We start from the raw sequence: 19673 nt of genomic DNA on the forward strand, positions 1-19673 counted from the left end.
TAAATGGTGCCTGACAGGCAACACGCAGAGACCCAACGGGAGAACGTGACAAAAACAAATAGAAAAGAAAGAAATCGTTTTACTCCAGACTTTTAATAGTTTTTTTTTTTTTAAGGGGAGAGAGGAACGTGTGAAATGGTGGTACGTGTAAATATTCTTGTTGCGTCCTTTTCAGGTGACATGGTTCCCTCTACAGTCTGACTGAGGTATTTGAACACACAAACACATGTTTCTCTCCCACACACAATCATAAATCTTTGACTTGCTAAGTAGATTTCTACATAATTTAGTTTATCCCCCACCCTAAGCGGCGCAACAAACTGGTGCAATAAAGCGCTTTTGCTCAGGCTGGATCTAATAAGGGTGCGATGTTTTACTGTGTGTCCGGTGTAATGACACAATTGAGTAGAAACTCGCTCCAATTGCAGCTTAATGAATCAGTTTGCGTTACAACGTAATAAGAAGCATTAATCACGCCGGGTACAGAAGGAACACTTGGGCTGAGAACCTTAAGGAGAAAAAAAAGATGGGTCACATTTTGTGTTTGTAACAGAAAGCAATAAAAATCTTATACTGTAAATGATATAATTGCACCACAGTGCTCTCAAATTGTGATTGGTTACAATTTTTATAACGTATATATATATATATATATATATATATATATATATATATATATATATATATATATATATATATATATATATATATATTTACAGACATTTCTGTATAAACGTACATCTTGTATAACTTTACAATGATAGATCAGTGGTTAAGATGGTTTGACTTCCAAACAAAAGGTTAAGTTGAAATTCCAGCACCACCAAGCTGCCACTGTTGGGCCCTCTAGCAAGGCCCTTAACCCCCAACTGCCAAATGCTCATTTGTATAAAATTATGCAAAAATGTAAGCTGCTCTGGATAAAGGATTCTGCCAAATGCTGTGAATGTAAATGATTTACATTAATATTAATGAGCTAATCTAATACTATATGGTTTCTATAGCAATAGCTTGTTCACAGGGAACATCTAAGAACGACTGCAAATAATGTGAGTGTCGAGTGTGTTCGATTTTGTGTCTTTGTGATAGTCATTGTGCTTAGGGAAAAGACAAGATGAGCTTTTTGAAATGAAATACAAGGAGAGACGGGGCTTATGAAAAGTAACATGTTGAGTTTGTCAAATACTAAGAAATTTGTTTCATGTCTCGTTTTCCGTTTGTTTTGTTCACGCAAGCGTTGGTTTGCTGCCGTTTTGTTGTTTGCCATTTGCGCAACCACAGCCTGTTTTTTCTGTCCAAGTGTTTCCACCATTTTGAATCTGTCTGCCTGTATACAGTTTATTGCAGAGGTTATGCTCCAAAACCGCCTGCTATAAACGAAAAACCGCGATAAACGGACGTCATCCCAAAAATGCATGTATACAGTACTGTACTGTATTAACATTTCACTTAATTTTATAATTAATAATTATATTTTTATTATTACATTTCATTATTTCAACACAAAACTCCATAAAAACAATTCCCTATACGTTTTTGTGGTCTATCGTGCTATTTGTGGGACACCGGGAAAATCAGCCAAACAAATTAGTTATGTGGCAAATATAATTGTGCAATAAACCGGGGGCGCCAGATTCAAACCACGGTAAAGCGGGGATTACTATATTACGGTCAATTTCCACACTAATACGTTTTTGTTCGAAAACTCATGTTCTGCGACAGTGTGACGCATTTTTATTCATGTGACGGTTCTCATTTCAAAGAGCCAAAAAGCCAATGAATGCCAGGCAGAAATGATGCAGGTCGAAAAGTTTGACGTTTTGTTCATGCACAGGGATGTAAGCGTTTTCAGACATTTCAGAGTGGATGAGCAACTTTTTGCAACCGCCTGAAAACGAGTGTGAATGCAGAGCGTGTTTAGATGTAAACGCCTTTTCCAAATTTATCCTGATAAGCGTAGATGTAGCCTCAATAAAACATCCTTACCCTGTCCTTCGTTAACGTACATTTCATGCAATATAGTACATGACTGAGTGTTCTTCTTCTTTCGGCTTCTCCCATTAGGGGTCGCCACAGCGGATCATCCGTCTCCATACCCCCCTGTCCTCTACATCTGCCTCTTTGAAACCATCTACCTGCATGTCTTCCCTCACCACATCCATAAACCTCCTCCTTGGTCTTCCTCTTTTCCGCCTTCCTGGTGGCTCCATCCTTAACATTCTCCTACTGATATACCCCATGTCCCTCCTCTGCACATGTCCAAACCATCTCAATCTCTCCTCCCTCACCGTGTCCCCAAAATGTACTACATGCGCTGTCACTCTAATAAACTCATTTCAAATCCTGTCGTCGTCCCTCCTAACGAAAAACTCAACATCTTCAGCTCTGCTACCTCCAGCGCCACCTCCTGTCTTTTACTCAATGCCACTGTCTCTAATCCATACAACATCTCAGGTCTCACCACAGTCCTATAAATTTTCCCTTTCACTCTCACAGATACTCTTCTATCACAAATCACTCCTGCTATCACTCTTCTCCACCCGCTCCACCCTGCCTGCACTTTTTTCTTCACTTCTCTAACACACACTCTATTACTTTGCACTGTTGACCCCAAATACCTGAACTCCTCCACCTTCCCCAACTGTTCTCCCTGCAACCGCACCACTCCACTGCCCTCCCTCTCATTCACACACATGTACTCTGTTTTACTCCTACTTTCATTCCCCTTCTCTCCAGCGCATATCTTCACCTCTCCAGGCTCTTTTCAACCTGCTTCCTACTCTCACCACAAATCACATCAGTCGCAAACATCATAGTCGATGGAGACTCCTGTCTGACCTTGTCTATCAGTCTGTCCATCACCACTGCAAACAGGAAAGGGCTCAGAGCCGATCCTTGATGCAGTCCAACCTTCACCTTGAACCAGTCTGTCGTTCCTACTGCACACTTCACTGCTGTCACACTGTCCTCATACATGTCCTGTACGAATCAGAATATGCAGATCACCGAGTCTAATGACAAAAAATAAATAAAAAAATGTTTAATGTTAGAACAAGATTTAACTGTTATGATTCCAGTTCCCCCCAGTTCTCATACAGATGCATGAAATTACCCCAAAACAGCACAAAATGGCCACCAACTTTGAAAATAGACTTTAATTTACCACATATTCAACTTTTATATACGACTAAAATTTCAACATGGCTATGGCTGGTATACAGAGGAAGTCCTTCTGCGGCACCTCACAAGTTTTTCCTCAGTTTCTCCTTTATCTTCTCTTCCAGATTTGCAAAGTATTTCATCTGGGTTAGGATCTCTCTGGCTGACTGCAGGTCCCCTGAGGAATTGGCATTAAAGGCAAATAAAATGTTTTATTTATTTATTTGTTTTTTTTTTAAAAGGTAAATAAAAACCACTTTTTCCCTACGTGTTAAGGAAACACTGTCCTCTCGTTCGAGAGCGACCTTGGCAGCGTGCACTGATATTACATTTACGAGGGGTGAAGAGGAAGATGGGAGGATACCTTTGTTTAGCGACGCATTCATCTGTTCAGTCAGGTTTTTTAGTTTCACTGGAGGAGGAAAGAAAAGATGACATGTATTTACCGCATAATAGTGCCCTCGCTTAAAATGAATAGAAATGGGAATGCCAAAGCACTTTTTTTTTTTTTGGTCTTGTCCAAAAAAAAAAAGCAGAGAGAGCACACACTGGGCACAAATGAAAAACAAACTGATAAAGATAAAAGCATTAACAAAAAAACAAAAAACAAAATGTAGCCTTGAGCATTTCTATAAAGCGTGTTAGAGAAGTCGAATAAATGAGGCCTACATGTGGGTGTAGAGATGTTCACAGAATCGTGTTCCCCACACACACACACCCAACATGCTGTGTAGCGGTGCTCACCTTGCACTTCCTGGCCTACAGCGTTTACCTCGTCGATGCTTTGAGTCTCTGCCAACCGCTCGTTGACTTCCATGACCTTTGAGAGCAAGGCTGGATCGGCTGTAGAGTCTGTACCTTCCTCCAGCTCGACTCCTTGCAACTGCAGCTGCAAATCATCATCCGCATCAGTAAATGTTTACCACGACAGTGTTTTTACCACAGCATTGTTCAATTCTCAAATATTGGTTGATTGGTCAGAAGGTGTTGACTGATTTTTCTCTAAAAAGCAGCTCTGACAGCAGTTCAGCTGCAAATCGTGATGTGTATATAATAACACTCCTGAGGAGGTCAAAGGGCCCACTTGGGCACAAGTCAAAAATCTTTGAGGTGATCAACTGCTCTTTTGAGGATGTCGATACTCTTGAAGTGGTCAACACACAACCTGAGGACAAGGCAACTCTCTCTTGAGGGGTAGGCGGCCCGCATGGGGATGAGGCAACGCTTTCTTGAGGCAGTCCACGGGCCCTTTGAGGACGAGTCGATACTCTCTTCAGGTGGTCGACAGCCCAATACTAAAAACAAGTCAATGCTCTTGAGGTAGTCAATGGGCCCGCTTGAGGACAAGGGGACACTTTTGAACATGGATCTGCCTGATTTATCCCAACACCCTACATCTAGGCAGAGTTCTTTTCAAATGGATGGTTCCACCCTTATTAGCCCAAAGATGCATGAAGTTACTGAACAACTCAAGAACTTTAAGTACAGTCCAAATACTTAATCCTTAATATCAGAAGTATACATATATTTAAAAATAAGTTTATTAGAGGCACAGCGCATGTAGGACCTTTTGGAGACAAGGTGAGGGAGGCGAGATTGAGATGGTTTGGACATGTGCAGAGGAGGGACATGGGGTATATTGGTAGGAGAATGCTGACGATGAAGCCGCCATGAAGGAGGAAAAGAGGAAGACCAAGGAGGTGGTTTATGGATGTGGTGAGGGAAGACATGCAGGTGGTTGGTGTGAAAGAGGCAGATGTAGAGGACAGGGGGGTATGGAGACGGATGATCCGCTGTGGCGACCCATAATGGGAGAAGCCGAAAGAAGCAGAAGACGACAATGGTTTAGGTCTATAGTTTAAACAGTTCTGCATTTCAGCACCCATCACTGAACAGCACACCTGAACAATGATTGATGTGGAAGCTCAGTGGTTAAGGTACTGGACTCTTGACCATTCCTCTTAAGGTTTCTTCCTCATATCATCTCACGGAGTTTTTCCTAGCCACAGTTGCCATTCAGGATCAACTTATTAGGAACAAACTTATTAATTTCAACTTTAGAACCTCTTTGTCCAAAAGCAGCATTACAGAGATAATGTCCATCGCTAAAAGCAATCTACAAATAAAACTAAGCTCAGAGTTAAATTTTTACTCAGTCATGCCAGACGTCTTTGTTCATAAAACAAATTTGCACACAATTATAAGAGGGACAATGGAAAGGAAAAAAAAAGGTTAATTAACGCCATTATTTTTATGGCACAACATTACAAGCTAAAGAAAAACATCACTGTTAATTGTATGCAATGAAGTTTGTGATCGAATTCTCAAACTTCCCTCGTTGTCATGTTCCAGGAAGCTTTTGATTAAACGTCTACAAAAATGAGAAGCTTTTTCTTACCAAATAGGCGCTACGTGTGATAGGTTTCTGTAGAGTCCTGTAGGCTTTGTTTACCAAAGATGATTGTTCTTCAGAATACTTCTGTTCTGTCTAGAACAAAGAGTCACAAAAAAACATAGTCGTCCAAATTAATGAACTATGATGCGCCGTTTTCAGAAAAGAATCCTGACATGTACCTGGATAAAAATAGCTTAGCAGGCAATTACAGTGTGCCAAAAAGGAAATTGCTCTTTTGTGAGTTCACAAAAAAGAGGTCTAAAGCAAAAAAAAAAAAAAAAAAAAAGGGGGGGGGGGGGGGGTTGTTTGAAATGTCAAAAATCTGAAATTTTTGACATTTATTTTCCTCACAGCTAGTCATTCACAACTATCGCACATTTTCAGAACAATTCCCAAAGCGCACTGTGGCTCTCGCGAATGGCGAGTCCTCGGTCACGTTGATAATTGGATTTTTCTGCGTCTTTCTTGGGTGTCTCTGTGTTTGGGGAACGGCGAAGGGACTGGTTAGAGTTAGGATGAGCTGAGCGACTGGTTTCTTGCAAAATAGCTTGAGGGAAGTGAGAGAAGGATGAGAAGTTATATAATCATTTTTTCCCCTCTGTTTTATCGTGTGGAGGTTTGCAGTCTTGGGACATTAAGATGGATTTATGTAAAAATTGCAACTTTTGTTTGTCTACTGAGACACCCACACCCAAACACTTGATATGCTCATACCTAAACAAAAGAAAAACTAATTCACAGAGCTCTGAGCATTTAGTCTTTTAGAAACAGTAGGAGAATCTGAGCTCTCAATCAAGCAAGGGGACCAGTTTAAAAAAGCACAAGGGGGTCAAAACTAGTCTTGGCTTTTTAGCATAATTTCACCCATATACAGTACAGTACACTATAAAATGTCAATGTTCCTCTAGCACCAAGGTGCTACATAAAGCTCAAGATCTACCACTTGTGAGAAAAAATGGCATGTAATTCGCCATACGACCAGCAGAGGGCTCTCTCAATATTCATTAATTCGATGATAAATTGGATTGCATATAAATTTATAAAACAAGAAAATGAAAACAATGAAAAAGAGTGATATGTTTATTCAAAAAATACAATAGGGAGCAATGGATCGTTTTTAACATATCTGGATCAATAAAAACGATTTGCTTATATATAATTAATAGTAGATGCGCTATACTTTTGCTATTTTAGCAAAATTTATTAATATCATGAACAGCAGCTACGCTAATTCCTCTCCACTGCTTCTCTTTCTCTCCCCATCCCGAGGCATCCTGAGGTTTGGCCAGCTCCAGTCACGTCCCACCTCGTGAAGATTATGGACCTATGGATGATCATGGAGAAGTAGATGCCGAGTGTTTAAAGGCCCTGGCATGGAGAAGCTGATGCTGGATCTATGATGATCACAAATTGTTCTGTATTGTTGAAAGATTTATGACCAAACTCTTGATGTCACCCATATGAGGATGGGTTCCCCTTTGAGTCTGGTTCCTCTCAAGGTTTCTTCCTCATATCATCCAAGGGAGTTTTTCCTTGCCACTGTCGCCACGGCTTGCTCATCAGGGACAAACGCACACCATTCACCTTCACTGTTGTTTTCTGTAAAGCTGCTTTGAGACAATGTCTGTTGTGAAAAATAATAATAATAATTTCTGACCAATATTTGATACGTAGATTGATTTTTCTCGTCGCTAAACCGTTTCTAAAGCGTTTCTCTCAGCACCGCCGCTGCTACGTGAATATGATGTATCACTACACTACGGAGCGTTCCGAGAATCACATAGAATACAGATTAACATGGCAGAGGTAGAGCTGTAACTTCCTGCAGACACAACGAGAAAAGAACGACTGGTTTTATTTTATCACTACTTCCCAATAAAATGGGAAGAGCAACGTGGTCAGGTTCAGTTTGGTTGTAAAAAGCTCAGTACCTGTGATTTCTGGCTGAAGTTGTCAGGATGCAGAGATCTTTGCAGCTCGAGGTATTTCACTTGAAGCATTCGAGCGTCCAAATCAAACGTCTGATCACTAGAGAGAAAAAAATAATAATAATAAAGTTTTCTTAATACCAAAAAGAGACATTAAGGCTTTGTTTGTTTGTTTGTTTCTCAGTTTTTCAGTAGTTGCAGTAAACGAGGTAATAACAGGAGCTTAGCTTGAGGTTTAGTGAAAATGTCGCCCCCTCTTCCAGACTACACTAAAACTAGCAGAAAAAATAACGAGCAAGCTATAAGGTTTTAATGAGTTCGTATAAAGGCCGTACCGATGCGCTCGGCGTGAGTCTGTTATCGAGGAGGATTGAGACGATGGCATGACGGGTCCCAGGAATAACAAACTCTCAGAAGCGTTTCGTGGAATAAATAATTCATCTCAATGCTTTGCAGCTGTTTTGAATGCGAGATTCCTCGGTTATTACAATTTTAAATATTTCACTGGTGGATATTAAAATTTTTTTTTATAGCTGTTGTTGGTAGTGTGAATTAGAATGTGTTTATTGGAAAGGGAAAAAAAGAGAGAGAGAAAACTAAACCCAAGAGAAAAGAGGGAGATGCTGAATTGTTCATACTGGTATCTACATTGGTCAGAAGGTGTTGACTGACAACCGATTAATCAATCAAAAGTTTTCAAATGGATACTGGATAAAATAAATAAATAAAACACTATGTAAAATAATACTAAATCATGATAATGTGCTAAATAAAATAAATATGAATAATTAATTATTATAATTGATTAATATATTATGAATCAATTATAAAAAAAAATATTATACAAATAAAAAAAAAAAGCATGTTGTGTCAATAATTCGCCACTAGAGGCCGCTCTCAGTGACAGTGGGCTGGAAGCTGGAAAAATGCATGGATTTTTGTCGATACTTCCAGCAATCAGCTACCGATTAATCGGCAAAACCGATTAAATTGTATATTGTCGGGATGAGAAAACGCCAACTTGACTTGACTTTAGGTAGTCTGGCCTGAGGACCTGCATGCATTCGGCTCACAATTAACACTGTCTTTATTATTATTTAGTAATAAGGATCTCTAATAATTCATATTTTTCTCTTTTTCTCTCTATAGATCACAATTTTACAGAAGCCCTTCATCCTGAAGACTTTCCCCCTGGTGGAAAGCCTATTTTCTGTTACAGAATCCTGGCACTGGAGACTCCTTCTTCAAACGCTCAAGAAAATGTTTCTTTTGAGAAAATCCTGTTAGATTGATATTTCACTGTAATTGAAGTCATTTTGAAATCTGTATTTATAGAGTAAACCCAACTCAGCTTTAAAAGTAAAAAAAAAAAAAAAATTGAATCTGTTAACTTCAGTTCTGATTAAAACGTTTGAACCAGGGTTTAAAAATGTTTATTGGCAATTTGTGACGTCACAGTTATGTCGCCCCCCCTATATCTGTGACGTCACACATTGTCAATTAGGACACACAAAATAAACATTTTGATATAAAAACTGATTGTGGACTGGATTTTTATTTTTTTTTGACCATTTATCACAGTCTTTTATGTGTCAAAGATTAGAAACAAAACCGACTTATGCATTGTAATATTGATCTGATATTTTTACTTTTATTATTAAATATATACATTTTAGTAACTTACCAGTTTAAAATCTCAAAATAAGTAGCTTTATGGCGAGGAGGCTGGATGGTGTTGCAGGAGGAGCAGAAGAACAGCTGAGCTGAGGAGCCGCAGCTCCAGCACTTTCTTACTGGGGAACATGAACACAAACACCGGCTCAGGTTCAGCCTCAGGAGCGACTTCACCGTTTCCACACAGCACAAGTCTTTCCTGCCGAAACGCAGCGCTTTTCCACGCGCTCTGCATGACGCTCCAAGGCTGCAGATGTTCAGGACACATCTGGGGACTGCCCGCAACATCAACAACCTCTGCGAGCACTGCATGAGTCTCCAAGCTCAGGCTTACACCACACATGAGCGTCAAACACTTCCGGGTTCAAAGGGCGCATGCGTAGTTGTCGGCATAGACGCGGAAGTGTTTGTAAGTAGGCATTTCAAAATAAAATTGACTATATTATACTACAATATACTAATAATAATTATACTATACATTTACTGTATTACTAATATAGTACAAAAATATAGTTTGTTATAGGACTAAAAAATACAGTTATTGTGAAGAATTTCACACTGTCTTTTTTTTTTTATTTATTACATCATGTACAAAGAAAGCAATATAAAATTATCAACTTTAAACATTTCCCAAACAATTTATCACTACAACACTTGAATTCCTGAATCAGGTGTTGGTCAGAAGATGAGGTCTCTTTAATTAAAAAAAAAAAAAAAATTCTGGACAAAATGACTATGTATGAACCTTTAGGGAAGGAGTCTCCAGTTTCAGCACTCGGGGTGGGGAAGGTTAGGAGCTGGCAAGTGTGACCATTCAGATCAAAATGATTTTGTGGACATTTCACAGCATTAAATGCACCACAAAAAATAGTCAACTGCTGCGGCATAAGAGGAATAAAACATTTTTGATCCTTCCGAGAGTTTTAATGTATACCCAAGGGATGTTTTTGCTCAGCATAACCTCTCCGAAGCCCTCCGATTGTACCACACCCTCGTCTCCTCCGTGTACACCATGAAATATTTAAAAAGACCTCTGAAGGCATGAATAAATACTGACGCATTGAGTATCTTGCACTCTACACATCCTGTGACTATAAATTCTGTCATCTGATGAGTCTGTACGCACACATCCGTATCCACTTGGTCATCAGGATGCAGTAAATGAGCAATTTCCTGTATTAAAAAAATAAACCGTACGCTCCTCACTGAACTACTAGCAGTTCTCACTGAGATACTGAGAAAGTCTGGTGATAAACCCACACAGAGTCTTTTTCGGACCTCCAGATTGACGCACAGGCTTTTTATTTTTTACTCCACGCTTAACGCCTTCCTCTTTTTCGCGGTGCGAGTGTAGGCGTGATGACGCCACTCCACGTCCGCCGTGCTCTCGTTCTCCAGAGTGCCCAGCTTGATCATGTACACTGTGGATGAGAGACAGGAAAGGAAGAGGAAGAAGAAAAAACAAATAAAGAAAAACAGGCCGCAGTTATTACTATTATTACTGGTTTAATAAAAGCACATGTAGGCAGCGAAATAATGCCACATATATATATTATACATACACACACACACACACACATAATGCATATATATATATATATATATATATATATATATATATATTATACAAACTCTGGAAAAGCAGGCATGTGACAAATCATGCCTAAATTATACACACATACATGTAATTTAGAAGGACTTTTTTTTTTTAAAGTCAAAGGTCAAACACAATCCTGTCCATGTAGATCACTAAATCAATATGTGAATGGTCCTTGTTAAAAGTTTGGTAAAAGTTTTTTTTTTTAACACAAACCAAATCCAATCAAGATAACCACTGAACGATAATCATTGCAGCAAATTATTTATCTTGAATTTGTTAATTTACGCTAATTAATAAGTCACTTACGTTTCATTTCAAACCGCGGCCCGACTTCGGTCAACTCCACGTTCCTGTGGTCGGTTTTCTTGTAAACGTGGTGCCTGTGACACACGAAACCAACCAAACATCTCTCATCATTAGAATCTTTATTTATTGCAAGAAAAAAAGTCTGTCATTTTTGCCATATTTCAGAATAAAACTTACAGCTAGTAACATTAATCGTTGCTTGCAGCTGTTTCTTGGGGGTTTGGACAATATTTTATGTGGGAAAACGCTGTTCAAAATGGCCGACTCCCTATAATCTGTCATATCTTTAAGAAGTACAAATTCATGACTTTCTGGACATTCCAGGAAATCTTAATTTTGATGTTGAGTGATTTAAAAGTTTTAATAATGTACATTTTAGCTAGACCTAAAAGTGAATTAGGGCAAAACATTTTGGAATCCCTCTGAGGTCCCAGTTGCATCCAAAATTAAAGACAGACAGATCAAATAAACAGCATGTGGCATCAGTGATTTGCCTCTAGAGGCTGCCCTTGAACTGTATACAGCAACCCGGAAAAACTATCGGTATGCCTTTTTGCTGATGGCAGTTGTTTCCAGCAATAAACTATCAGTGTCAATGAATCGGTCGACCTCTAATGTTTACCTGGTTTTGCTGAATGGCCAATAATAATAAATACAATTGTAACAGCATTCCTGTGCCTTGCTGCTTGCCCCACTAAAAACACACAATACCAAAAGAGTGCCAGTGCATCTTTAGTGCTTGGTCCCCAAATAAAACAACATGCAACTAAATGCCTACAGTGTTTGGCCTTAAATCACAGATTAATTCAAACGATGCTGTCTGTAATCACACATGTACACTTACAAAACACACAAATCATAACATAAAATAAGACAACAGCAAAACAGGTTTACCTGAAGGAGATGAAATCCTCCCGATTGCCGAATGTTATAACACGCCTGCTGTCTTCTTTGGGAACAGGAAACAGGTACTTGAGGATGTTGGACACCTAAGGGGGGAAAAAAAACCTTTACCATTCCATACAGACATATATATATATATATATATATATGTCATGCTTTACATAAGTGGAATATCTCCTGCTATAGAGCTCTCACTCTATTGAACACCTTTGGGATGAATGTGATCGCTGAGTGAACCCCAGGCCTCCTCACCTTCATCAGTACCTGACTTTACTAACACCCTTGTAGCTGAATGAATCTCACACAAATCTCCAAAAATAATCTGGTGGAACATATTCCCAGAAAAATGGATCTTATTATAAGAGCAAATGGGAACTATATGTGAGTTGGGATGTTCTAAACGACTGCATCGACCAGCAGATGGCGCTGCAGCACTGCATTTCCAGCCAACATTGGCCACCAATATTGCAGTTTTTTTGCTTTCACAGACCTTGATTCATATTTTACTACATCTAGGTTTGGTTGTAGGAGATAATTTTCTAAGAGAGAAATTCCTGTAGACACACACACAGTGAAAACTCTCAGAAGAACTGTGGGGTTATGCTTGTGCTCTTCACCACAACTTCTCAACTGATGCAATCTTATGTTTGTGATTCAAATTAGCAAAGAACGGCATGTTTTTCTACTGAAATGAAGTGAAGTAAAAGTCGGGTTAAAAGCATTAGTCTGTGCCTACTTGATTACATCACAAGTAGGGTTGCAAAGGGCCAGAACAATTTTTGGAAAACATGAGAAAAAGTCGGAAATTTACCAGAAGAGAATTTCTGGGAATTAATTAGAAATTTGGAGAAAAAGTAAATAAACTGAATCATAAACAAAAATATAAACATTTTGTTTGGTCATAAGCTGACATGCATGCAAACTAATGTAGTTTTTTTTTTTAAAGACATTTTTGACTGATTTAATTGTAAGTAGAATATTCTATAATATACAGTGGGTACGGAAAGTATTCAGACCCCCTTAAATTTTTCACTTTTTGTTATATTGCAGCCATTTGCTAAAATCATTTAGGTTCATTCTTCTTCCTCATGAATGTACACATAGCACCCCATACTGACAGAAAAACACAGAATTGTTGACATTGTTGCAGATTTATTAAAAAAGAAAAACTGAAATATCACATGGTCCTAAGTATTCAGACCCTTTGCTGTGACACTCATATATTTAACTCAGGTGCTTTCCATTTCTTCTGATCATCCTTGGGATGGTTTTACACCTTCATTTGAGTCCAGATGTGTTTGAATATACTGATTGGACTTGATTAGGAAAGCCACACACCTGTCTATATAAGACCTTCCAGATCACAATGCATGTCAGAGCAAATGAGAATCATGAGGTCAAAGGAACTGCCTGAAGAGCCCAGAGACAGAATTGTGGCAAGGCACAGATCTGGCCAAGGTTACAAAAAGATTTCTGCTGCACTTAAGGTTCCTAAGAGCACAGTGGCCTCCATAATCCTCAAATGGAAGACGTTTGGGACGACCAGAACCCTTTCTAGAGCTGGCCGTCTGGCCAAACTGAGCTATCGGGGGAGAAGAGCCTTGGTGAGAGAGGTAAAGAAGAACCCAAAGATCACTGTGGCTGAGCTCCAGAGATGCAGTCAGGAGATGGGAGAAAGTTGTAGAAAGTCAACCATCACTGCAGCCTTCCACCAGTCGGGGCTTTATGGCAGAGTGGCCCGACGGAAGCCTCTCCTCAGTGTAAGACACATGAAAGCCTGCATGGAGTTTGCTAAAAAAACACCTGAAGGACTCCAAGATGGTGAGAAATAAGATTCTCTGGTCTGATGAGACCAAAATAGAACTTTTTGGCCTTAATTCTAAGCGGTATGTGTGGAGAAAACCAGGCACTGCTCATCACCTGTCCAATACAGTCCCAACAGTGAAGCATGGTGGTGGCAGCATCATGCTGTGGGGGTGTTTTTCAGCTGCAGGCACACGACGACTGGTTGCAATCGAGGGAAAGATGAATGCGGCCAAGTACAGGGATATCCTGGACAAAAACCTTCTCCAGAGTGCTCTGGACCTCAGACTGGGCCGAAGGTTTACCTTCCAACAAGACAATGACCCTAAGCACACAGCTAAAATAACGAAGGAGTGGCTTCACAACAACTCCGTGACTGTTCTTAAATGGCCCAGCCAGAGCCCTGACTTAAACCCAATTGAGCATCTCTGGAGAGACCTAAAAATGGCTGTCCACCAACGTTTACCATCCAACCTGACAGAACTGGAGAGGACCTGCAAGGCGAAATGGCAGAGGATCCCAAAATCCAGGTGTGAAAGACTTGTTGCATCTTTCCCAAAAAGACTCCTGGCTGTATTAGATCAAAAGGGGGCTTCTACTAAATACTGAGCAAAGGGTCTGAATACTTAGGACCATGTGATATTTCGGTTTTTCTTTTTTAATAAATCTGCAACAATGTCAACAATTCTGTGTTTTTCTGTCAGTATGGGGTGCTATGTGTACATTCATGAGGAAGAAGAATGAACCTAAATGATTTTAGCAAATGGCTGCAATATAACAAAGAGTGAAAAATTTAAGGGGGTCTGAATACTTTCCGTACCCACTGTATTTATTTATAAAATATATATATTTTCTGTATTTCTCAATCAAATAAACGCAGGCATGGTGAGCAGACGTCTTTCAAAAAACATGAAAAAAATACTAATGTGTCTAATCTTTTGACAAGTGCTGTACTTCTGTATGATTACAGCAGAATGTAGAAGAAATTCATCCCGGGGTGACTTGGGCTACATCTACGCTAATCCAGATGGATTTGTAAAGTCTTGAAAATTCCCCGACGTGACTCGGACTCACCCGTGTGCCGAGGCGAGAGGTGAAGTTGTGAAAGATGAGGTGAGGGAAGGCCTCGGACATGGTCCCGACGTCTGGGACGTCGTGTCTCATCACCACGTTGTACAGCGTGAAATACGCCGTCGGACCGAAAGGCAGGTGACTCACGATCAATCCGTCTGACACGAAAAGAAAACCGACGCCCTGTTATAGACATCGCGGATACAAATACGATCGCTAGGGTGAGGATTTGAAAAGATCGTACCGGGCTGTCCTCGGGTCTCGTGAATTATCACCAGATCAGTCACGTTATTGGCCTTGCACGCATGCACTAGCGTGTCAACTTCATGGTTTCCTCTGTTCATGCGCTGGGCCCCTGGGAATATCAGCTTCACTTCCTGTGGTTAACAAGTTTCAGGGGTCTGGTTAACATAATGCTTTTTTAAATAGGTTAGAAGCGCACACACACCCAAAAAAAAAAAAATAAATAAATAAATAAACGAATAATAATAATCATCACTTTGGCGAACATCTTGAGTCTGGCGCTCGGGTCTCTGGAAGTCGTCACCATGATTTTCGGGTCTTCCACGCCGGCCCATTTGTACTCGTCATCCACGTGTGAGCTAACACCTAAAACATAAACGCAGATGAATCAGCTATCAGCTCCAGATCAGGATGGGAAAATAAAATCATCTCGCATGCAGCATGTCTCTGGTCTGCACTGACATACGAACATCAGCAATTTCCCCGAGTTGAACCTTAAACTGGAATAAATAAGAAAAGTGCACCAATAGTTCTTAATATATACAAAACCCTTTGATATGCTAATCTCCACCACTAATCTCGACCACATCGTCGTAGGAATTTGGATTATCTGATTATTTGATATTAAGATTTGACCAACGTTCAAAGAGTCTTTTATTGTGTTTTTTTTTTATACAAATGTGTAAAAAGACACAAATTGGGTATTGGAAAAAAAAAAATTCCCACTTTAACTGTCTCCAACCATGTTTGTGTGTTCGTGACTGATAACAACTTGGAAATCGGAGTTATGTGGTAGTGCATCGGTTGCTAAAATCGTGATCGCGTATCGTAGCTTTCAGGAAATGTGTGCGTTTCGCTCTTGGATCGTCGCACGTTTACTTTAAACGTCTGCCAAATTCCATGAACGTATATTGCAAGAATCTGACACCTTTAACCGGCACGACTTACTATTGAGCAGGTGAGGGTTAAGGGCCCTGCTCAGGGGCCCAGCAGGGGCAGCTTGGTGGTGCTGGGATATAAACTTGTGACCTTCCGTTCCAAAAAAAGTCTAGACTACCACCTCCCCCCAGGTATTAAATTCATACTTCTGCAGCTAAGTCAGAGTGAAATACTATAAACGATAGTAGAAGTCGTATTTACCGTCTCCGCCCTCATCATCAAACTCCAGTTGCCGTTGTAGCTGTAAGGCCTGTTTGCGTATCTCGGTAGGGATCAGACGATTATCTGTGGAGAGAACAGAAAAACAGAACATCTGGAAAAATGTACAGATACAGATACACTACACTTACACTTTTCTCCTACATGCACCATCCTGCACTGTATAATGTCACTTTATACAACGTGTAATTCAGTTCTAATGGTTTTATACCATGTGCAATATATACACCTCAGAACGCACAATAATCGAGTAATGATCGAATAATGATCTTTGTCTCGGCCCTCTTTTGCTGCTGAAACAGTTCTGACCCATCGAGTATTACAGCATGAACTTCTTCAGCAGTTTGAGCTACAGGAGCTCGTCTGTTGGATCAGACCACACGGACCAGCCTTCGCTCCTCACGTGCTTCAGTGAGCTTTGGCTGTCCACCAGCCTGTCGCCGGTTCACCACTGTTCCTTCCTTGAAGCACTTTTTTTTTTTTTATAGATTCTGACCACTGCAGACCAGGAACATCTCACAAGAGCTGCAGTTTTGGAGATGCTCTGACCCAGACGTCTAACTCGCTCAAATCCTTACGCTCGCCCATTTTTCCTGTTTCTAACATCAACTTTGAGGAGCAAATATTCTCTTGCTGTCTAATAAATATATTCCACCCTCCAACAGGTGCCATGATGAAGAGATCATTAGTGTTCTTCACTTCACCTCTCATAATGTTATGCCTGATCGGTGTATATAATGACAAAGTATCTTACTAATGTTTTATCTCCTGATACACTATATGTCTGTGTCATAAAATAATTGTCATATCGTCCACCACATTAGATAACTGAACAAATTAAATGCCCTTAATTATACATCGCAAAACCCCCTGCTTTTGAATTTAATTGGAAAAGGAAAAAGAAAGAAAAAAAAAAACCTCACCATCTAATGCAGACTTGAGTTTATGTTTTTTCTCCTCTCTGGAGCGCAGTCTCTCCTCCTGGGCCTTCCTAAACAGGTACTCCTTCCTGAGCCGGGCCTCGCGTCGCAACTGGAACAGACCATACACCGTAGAAGAGCAACCTTAGCCAAATGATGTTCTATCAGAGACAACATGGTCACTCGAAAAATCTCACCCTGGTCCTCAGACCAACAATTGGTCAAAATCGTTAACTTTATCAGAAGTTCGGTTTTGGTTTTTCAACAATATATCATAAAAGTTCCAAGAAGTATTGAGTGCTTGTTGGCTGCTTTTCCTTCACTCTCTCGTCCAAGTCATCCCAAATCTTCTCAACTGGATTTAGATCGGATAATTGTGGAAGCCAGGTCATCTGATTCATTACTCTCCTTAGAGAAATAGCTCTTACATAACCTAAAGGTGTGTTTGGGGTCATTGTTGAACAAATGGTCCCACAGACTGCTAACCAGATGGGATGGCATGTGGCTGTAAAATGCTTTGGTAGCTATTCTGGTTAAGTGTGCCCCCTTAATTTTTTTAATAAAGTCTTCAACAAAGCACCATCACACCTCCTTCACAGTGGTAACCACACATTCAGGAAACGTCCGATCACTCTCTATTCTGGCCCAAGCAAGTCTCTTCTGCTTTTAGTTCTTCTAAAGTAATGCTTTCTTTGCTGCAAATCAACCATGAAGGTCTTTTCTCTATAAAGTGGATGATAAAATATCTGCCACTTGAACGCGAGAAGCATTTATGTAACTCTGCGGGTTCTGAGGTTGATAATTCCAATAAACGTATCCTCTGCAGCAGAGGTAGCTCTTGGTTATCCTTTCCTAAACCGGTCCTCAAGACGGCCTGTTTCATCATTAGCGTTTGAAGATCTTTAGATTTTTTCTAAATTATAAATTAATGATTTTTTTTAATACATAATTCCATTCGTGTTCTTTTATCCAGTTTGGATATCTAAAGAGGCGGGGCATTCACACGCTGGAGCTTTTGATTGGATGGACACAAACCTAGTCCAGTCTGAGTCATCAGAATTTAGGATTTGTCCTAATAATAAAATTCATATTTTAAATTTTTTTTTTTTTTTTTTTTTTGTCATACACGTCTCCATAACACTAAGACATACATCTGAAACACACAATTTGATTTCAGGACCTCTTTAATTCCTTTTTAAGTACACTATAACTATATTAGTTATGAAAAATGTTATCTAAAGCTGGTTTATTTAATTATTATTAACATTTACTTTACCTTTGCTTGTAGTTATAAAACGGACAACAGTATTAAAAGAACCATAAAACTGTATATACAATAGAGCATGCTAGAGACGTTAAAAAAAAAGGCACATCCCAAATACCGCTCAATAAGACACATTAGTGCACTATAAAGTCTTATTGCACTTATCCTTTATAAACCTACCTAGTGCACTAGTAAGCATTAGAGTGGTATTTGGGGTTCAGACCGATGGTACGTCCCAAATCAATCGCTAACGGCTGTATGGCTCATAATTAGGAGAGAATTACATTAGTGTGATTATTAAATATAGTTAAAGTTAAATAAATGTTAATATGAAGTTGATTTTTATTACCATTTTCTAGCGATTTCCTTAGCTCTTTCCCACGTGTGGCTTCCGTGTCAACAGTAGCCGGGGGACCAAGTAGTAACGCGGCTTCCTATTGGACAAGAGAAGGAGCCAATCAGAAGCGTGATTACAAACGCTTTCAGAATTGAAGCAGTCATTGTGTATTTGTTTGATGTTAAGGATTAAGATATTTATTTTTAAATATTATTATTATTATTATTATTATTATTAATTTTTATAATTATTATTATTGTTATTATTATTGTTATTGTTATTGTCATTATTATTATTATTATAAGGCTCTGGGTTCTGATCAGAAGGTCAGGGGTTTAAGTCCCAGCCCTGCCAAACTGCCCCTATTGGGCCCCTGAGCAAGGCCCTTGCCCCTTTCTGCTCCAGTGGCGCTATATCATGGTGGACCCTGCGCTCTGACTCGAGTTTTCTAAAAATATGCAAAGAAACAATTCACTCTGCTGTACATCCAAAGGTTGTGAGTTCAAATCCCAGTCTCACCAAGCTGCCACTATGGGCCCCTGAGCAAGGCCCTTGACCTTGTAGCTGCTGTATGGATGAGATAAATGTAACTCGCTTTGGAATAGGGAGTCTGCCAAATGCTGTAAATGTATACAAGCTTCTTCCTCCATTAATATACATTTTATCAGGCAAAGTGATGATATTGTGATTGAGAAGAGCCTGAAGAGGTGGAGGAACGTCGGTTGTGGCAAGATAGAGTATGTGTGTGAATTGTATTGTAAAGGAGAAGAGGTGGTGAAGGTGGATGAGTTTAAATCCCTAGGGCTGACAGTGTAAAGTGATGCAGAGTGTATTAGAAAGGTGAAGAAAATGCAGGCAGGGTGGAGTGGGTGGAGAAGAGTGAGAGCAGGAGGAATTTGGGATAAAAGAGGA

General features: G+C 39.7%; 2 protein-coding genes across 3 annotated transcripts; both read right to left on the minus strand.

Annotated features, from left to right (window-relative positions):
* Positions 1–3140: 3140 nt before the first annotated feature.
* hscb (HscB mitochondrial iron-sulfur cluster cochaperone) lies at positions 3141–9537 on the minus strand. Of its 2 annotated transcripts, none has more exons than XM_083527470.1 (6): positions 9167–9537; positions 7486–7582; positions 5558–5647; positions 3904–4048; positions 3524–3571; positions 3141–3337 (listed from the first exon to the last, which is right to left on the minus strand). In XM_083527470.1, exons 1-6 carry the CDS (start codon positions 9466–9468, stop codon positions 3243–3245), a joined length of 777 nt encoding a protein of 258 aa, XP_083383596.1. In that variant the 5' UTR covers positions 9469–9537; the 3' UTR covers positions 3141–3242. The 2 variants fall into 2 exon arrangements, with proteins under 2 accessions (XP_083383596.1, XP_083383597.1); XM_083527471.1 differs by having other exon boundaries at positions 3256–3337; positions 3932–4048.
* A 170-nt stretch (positions 9538–9707) lies between these two features.
* Positions 9708–18899, minus strand: imp4 (IMP U3 small nucleolar ribonucleoprotein 4). Its single transcript, XM_083527465.1, has 9 exons — positions 18774–18899; positions 17164–17272; positions 16223–16306; positions 15339–15448; positions 15084–15216; positions 14843–14997; positions 11957–12051; positions 11063–11136; positions 9708–10577 (listed from the first exon to the last, which is right to left on the minus strand). The coding sequence occupies exons 1-9, from the start codon at positions 18774–18776 to the stop codon at positions 10465–10467; spliced, it is 876 nt and encodes a 291-aa protein (XP_083383591.1). The 5' UTR covers positions 18777–18899; the 3' UTR covers positions 9708–10464.
* Between the last annotated feature and the right edge of the window lie 774 nt (positions 18900–19673).

This window comes from Silurus aristotelis (assembly GCF_946808225.1).
Source record: "Silurus aristotelis genome assembly, chromosome: 23".
NCBI classification, from domain to species: domain Eukaryota; kingdom Metazoa; phylum Chordata; class Actinopteri; order Siluriformes; family Siluridae; genus Silurus; species Silurus aristotelis.

Excerpts from the sequence above, each read along its gene's own strand:
- hscb (XM_083527470.1), bottom strand. The coding sequence starts at position 9,468 with ATGCAGTGCTCGCAGAGGTTGTTGATGTTGCGGGCAGTCCCCAGATGT. Across the intron at positions 7,583-9,166 it reads TATTTTGAGATTTTAAACTG|TGATCAGACGTTTGATTTGG; the intron begins GTAAGTTACTAA and ends TTTTCTCTCTAG. Across the intron at positions 5,648-7,485 it reads ACTTCAGCCAGAAATCACAG|ACAGAACAGAAGTATTCTGA; the intron begins GTACTGAGCTTT and ends TCTTTGTTCTAG.
- imp4 (XM_083527465.1), bottom strand. Across the intron at positions 15,217-15,338 it reads GACTCAAGATGTTCGCCAAA|GAAGTGAAGCTGATATTCCC; the intron begins GTGATGATTATT and ends TGTTAACCACAG. Across the intron at positions 14,998-15,083 it reads CGAGACCCGAGGACAGCCCG|ACGGATTGATCGTGAGTCAC; the intron begins GTACGATCTTTT and ends TTTTCGTGTCAG.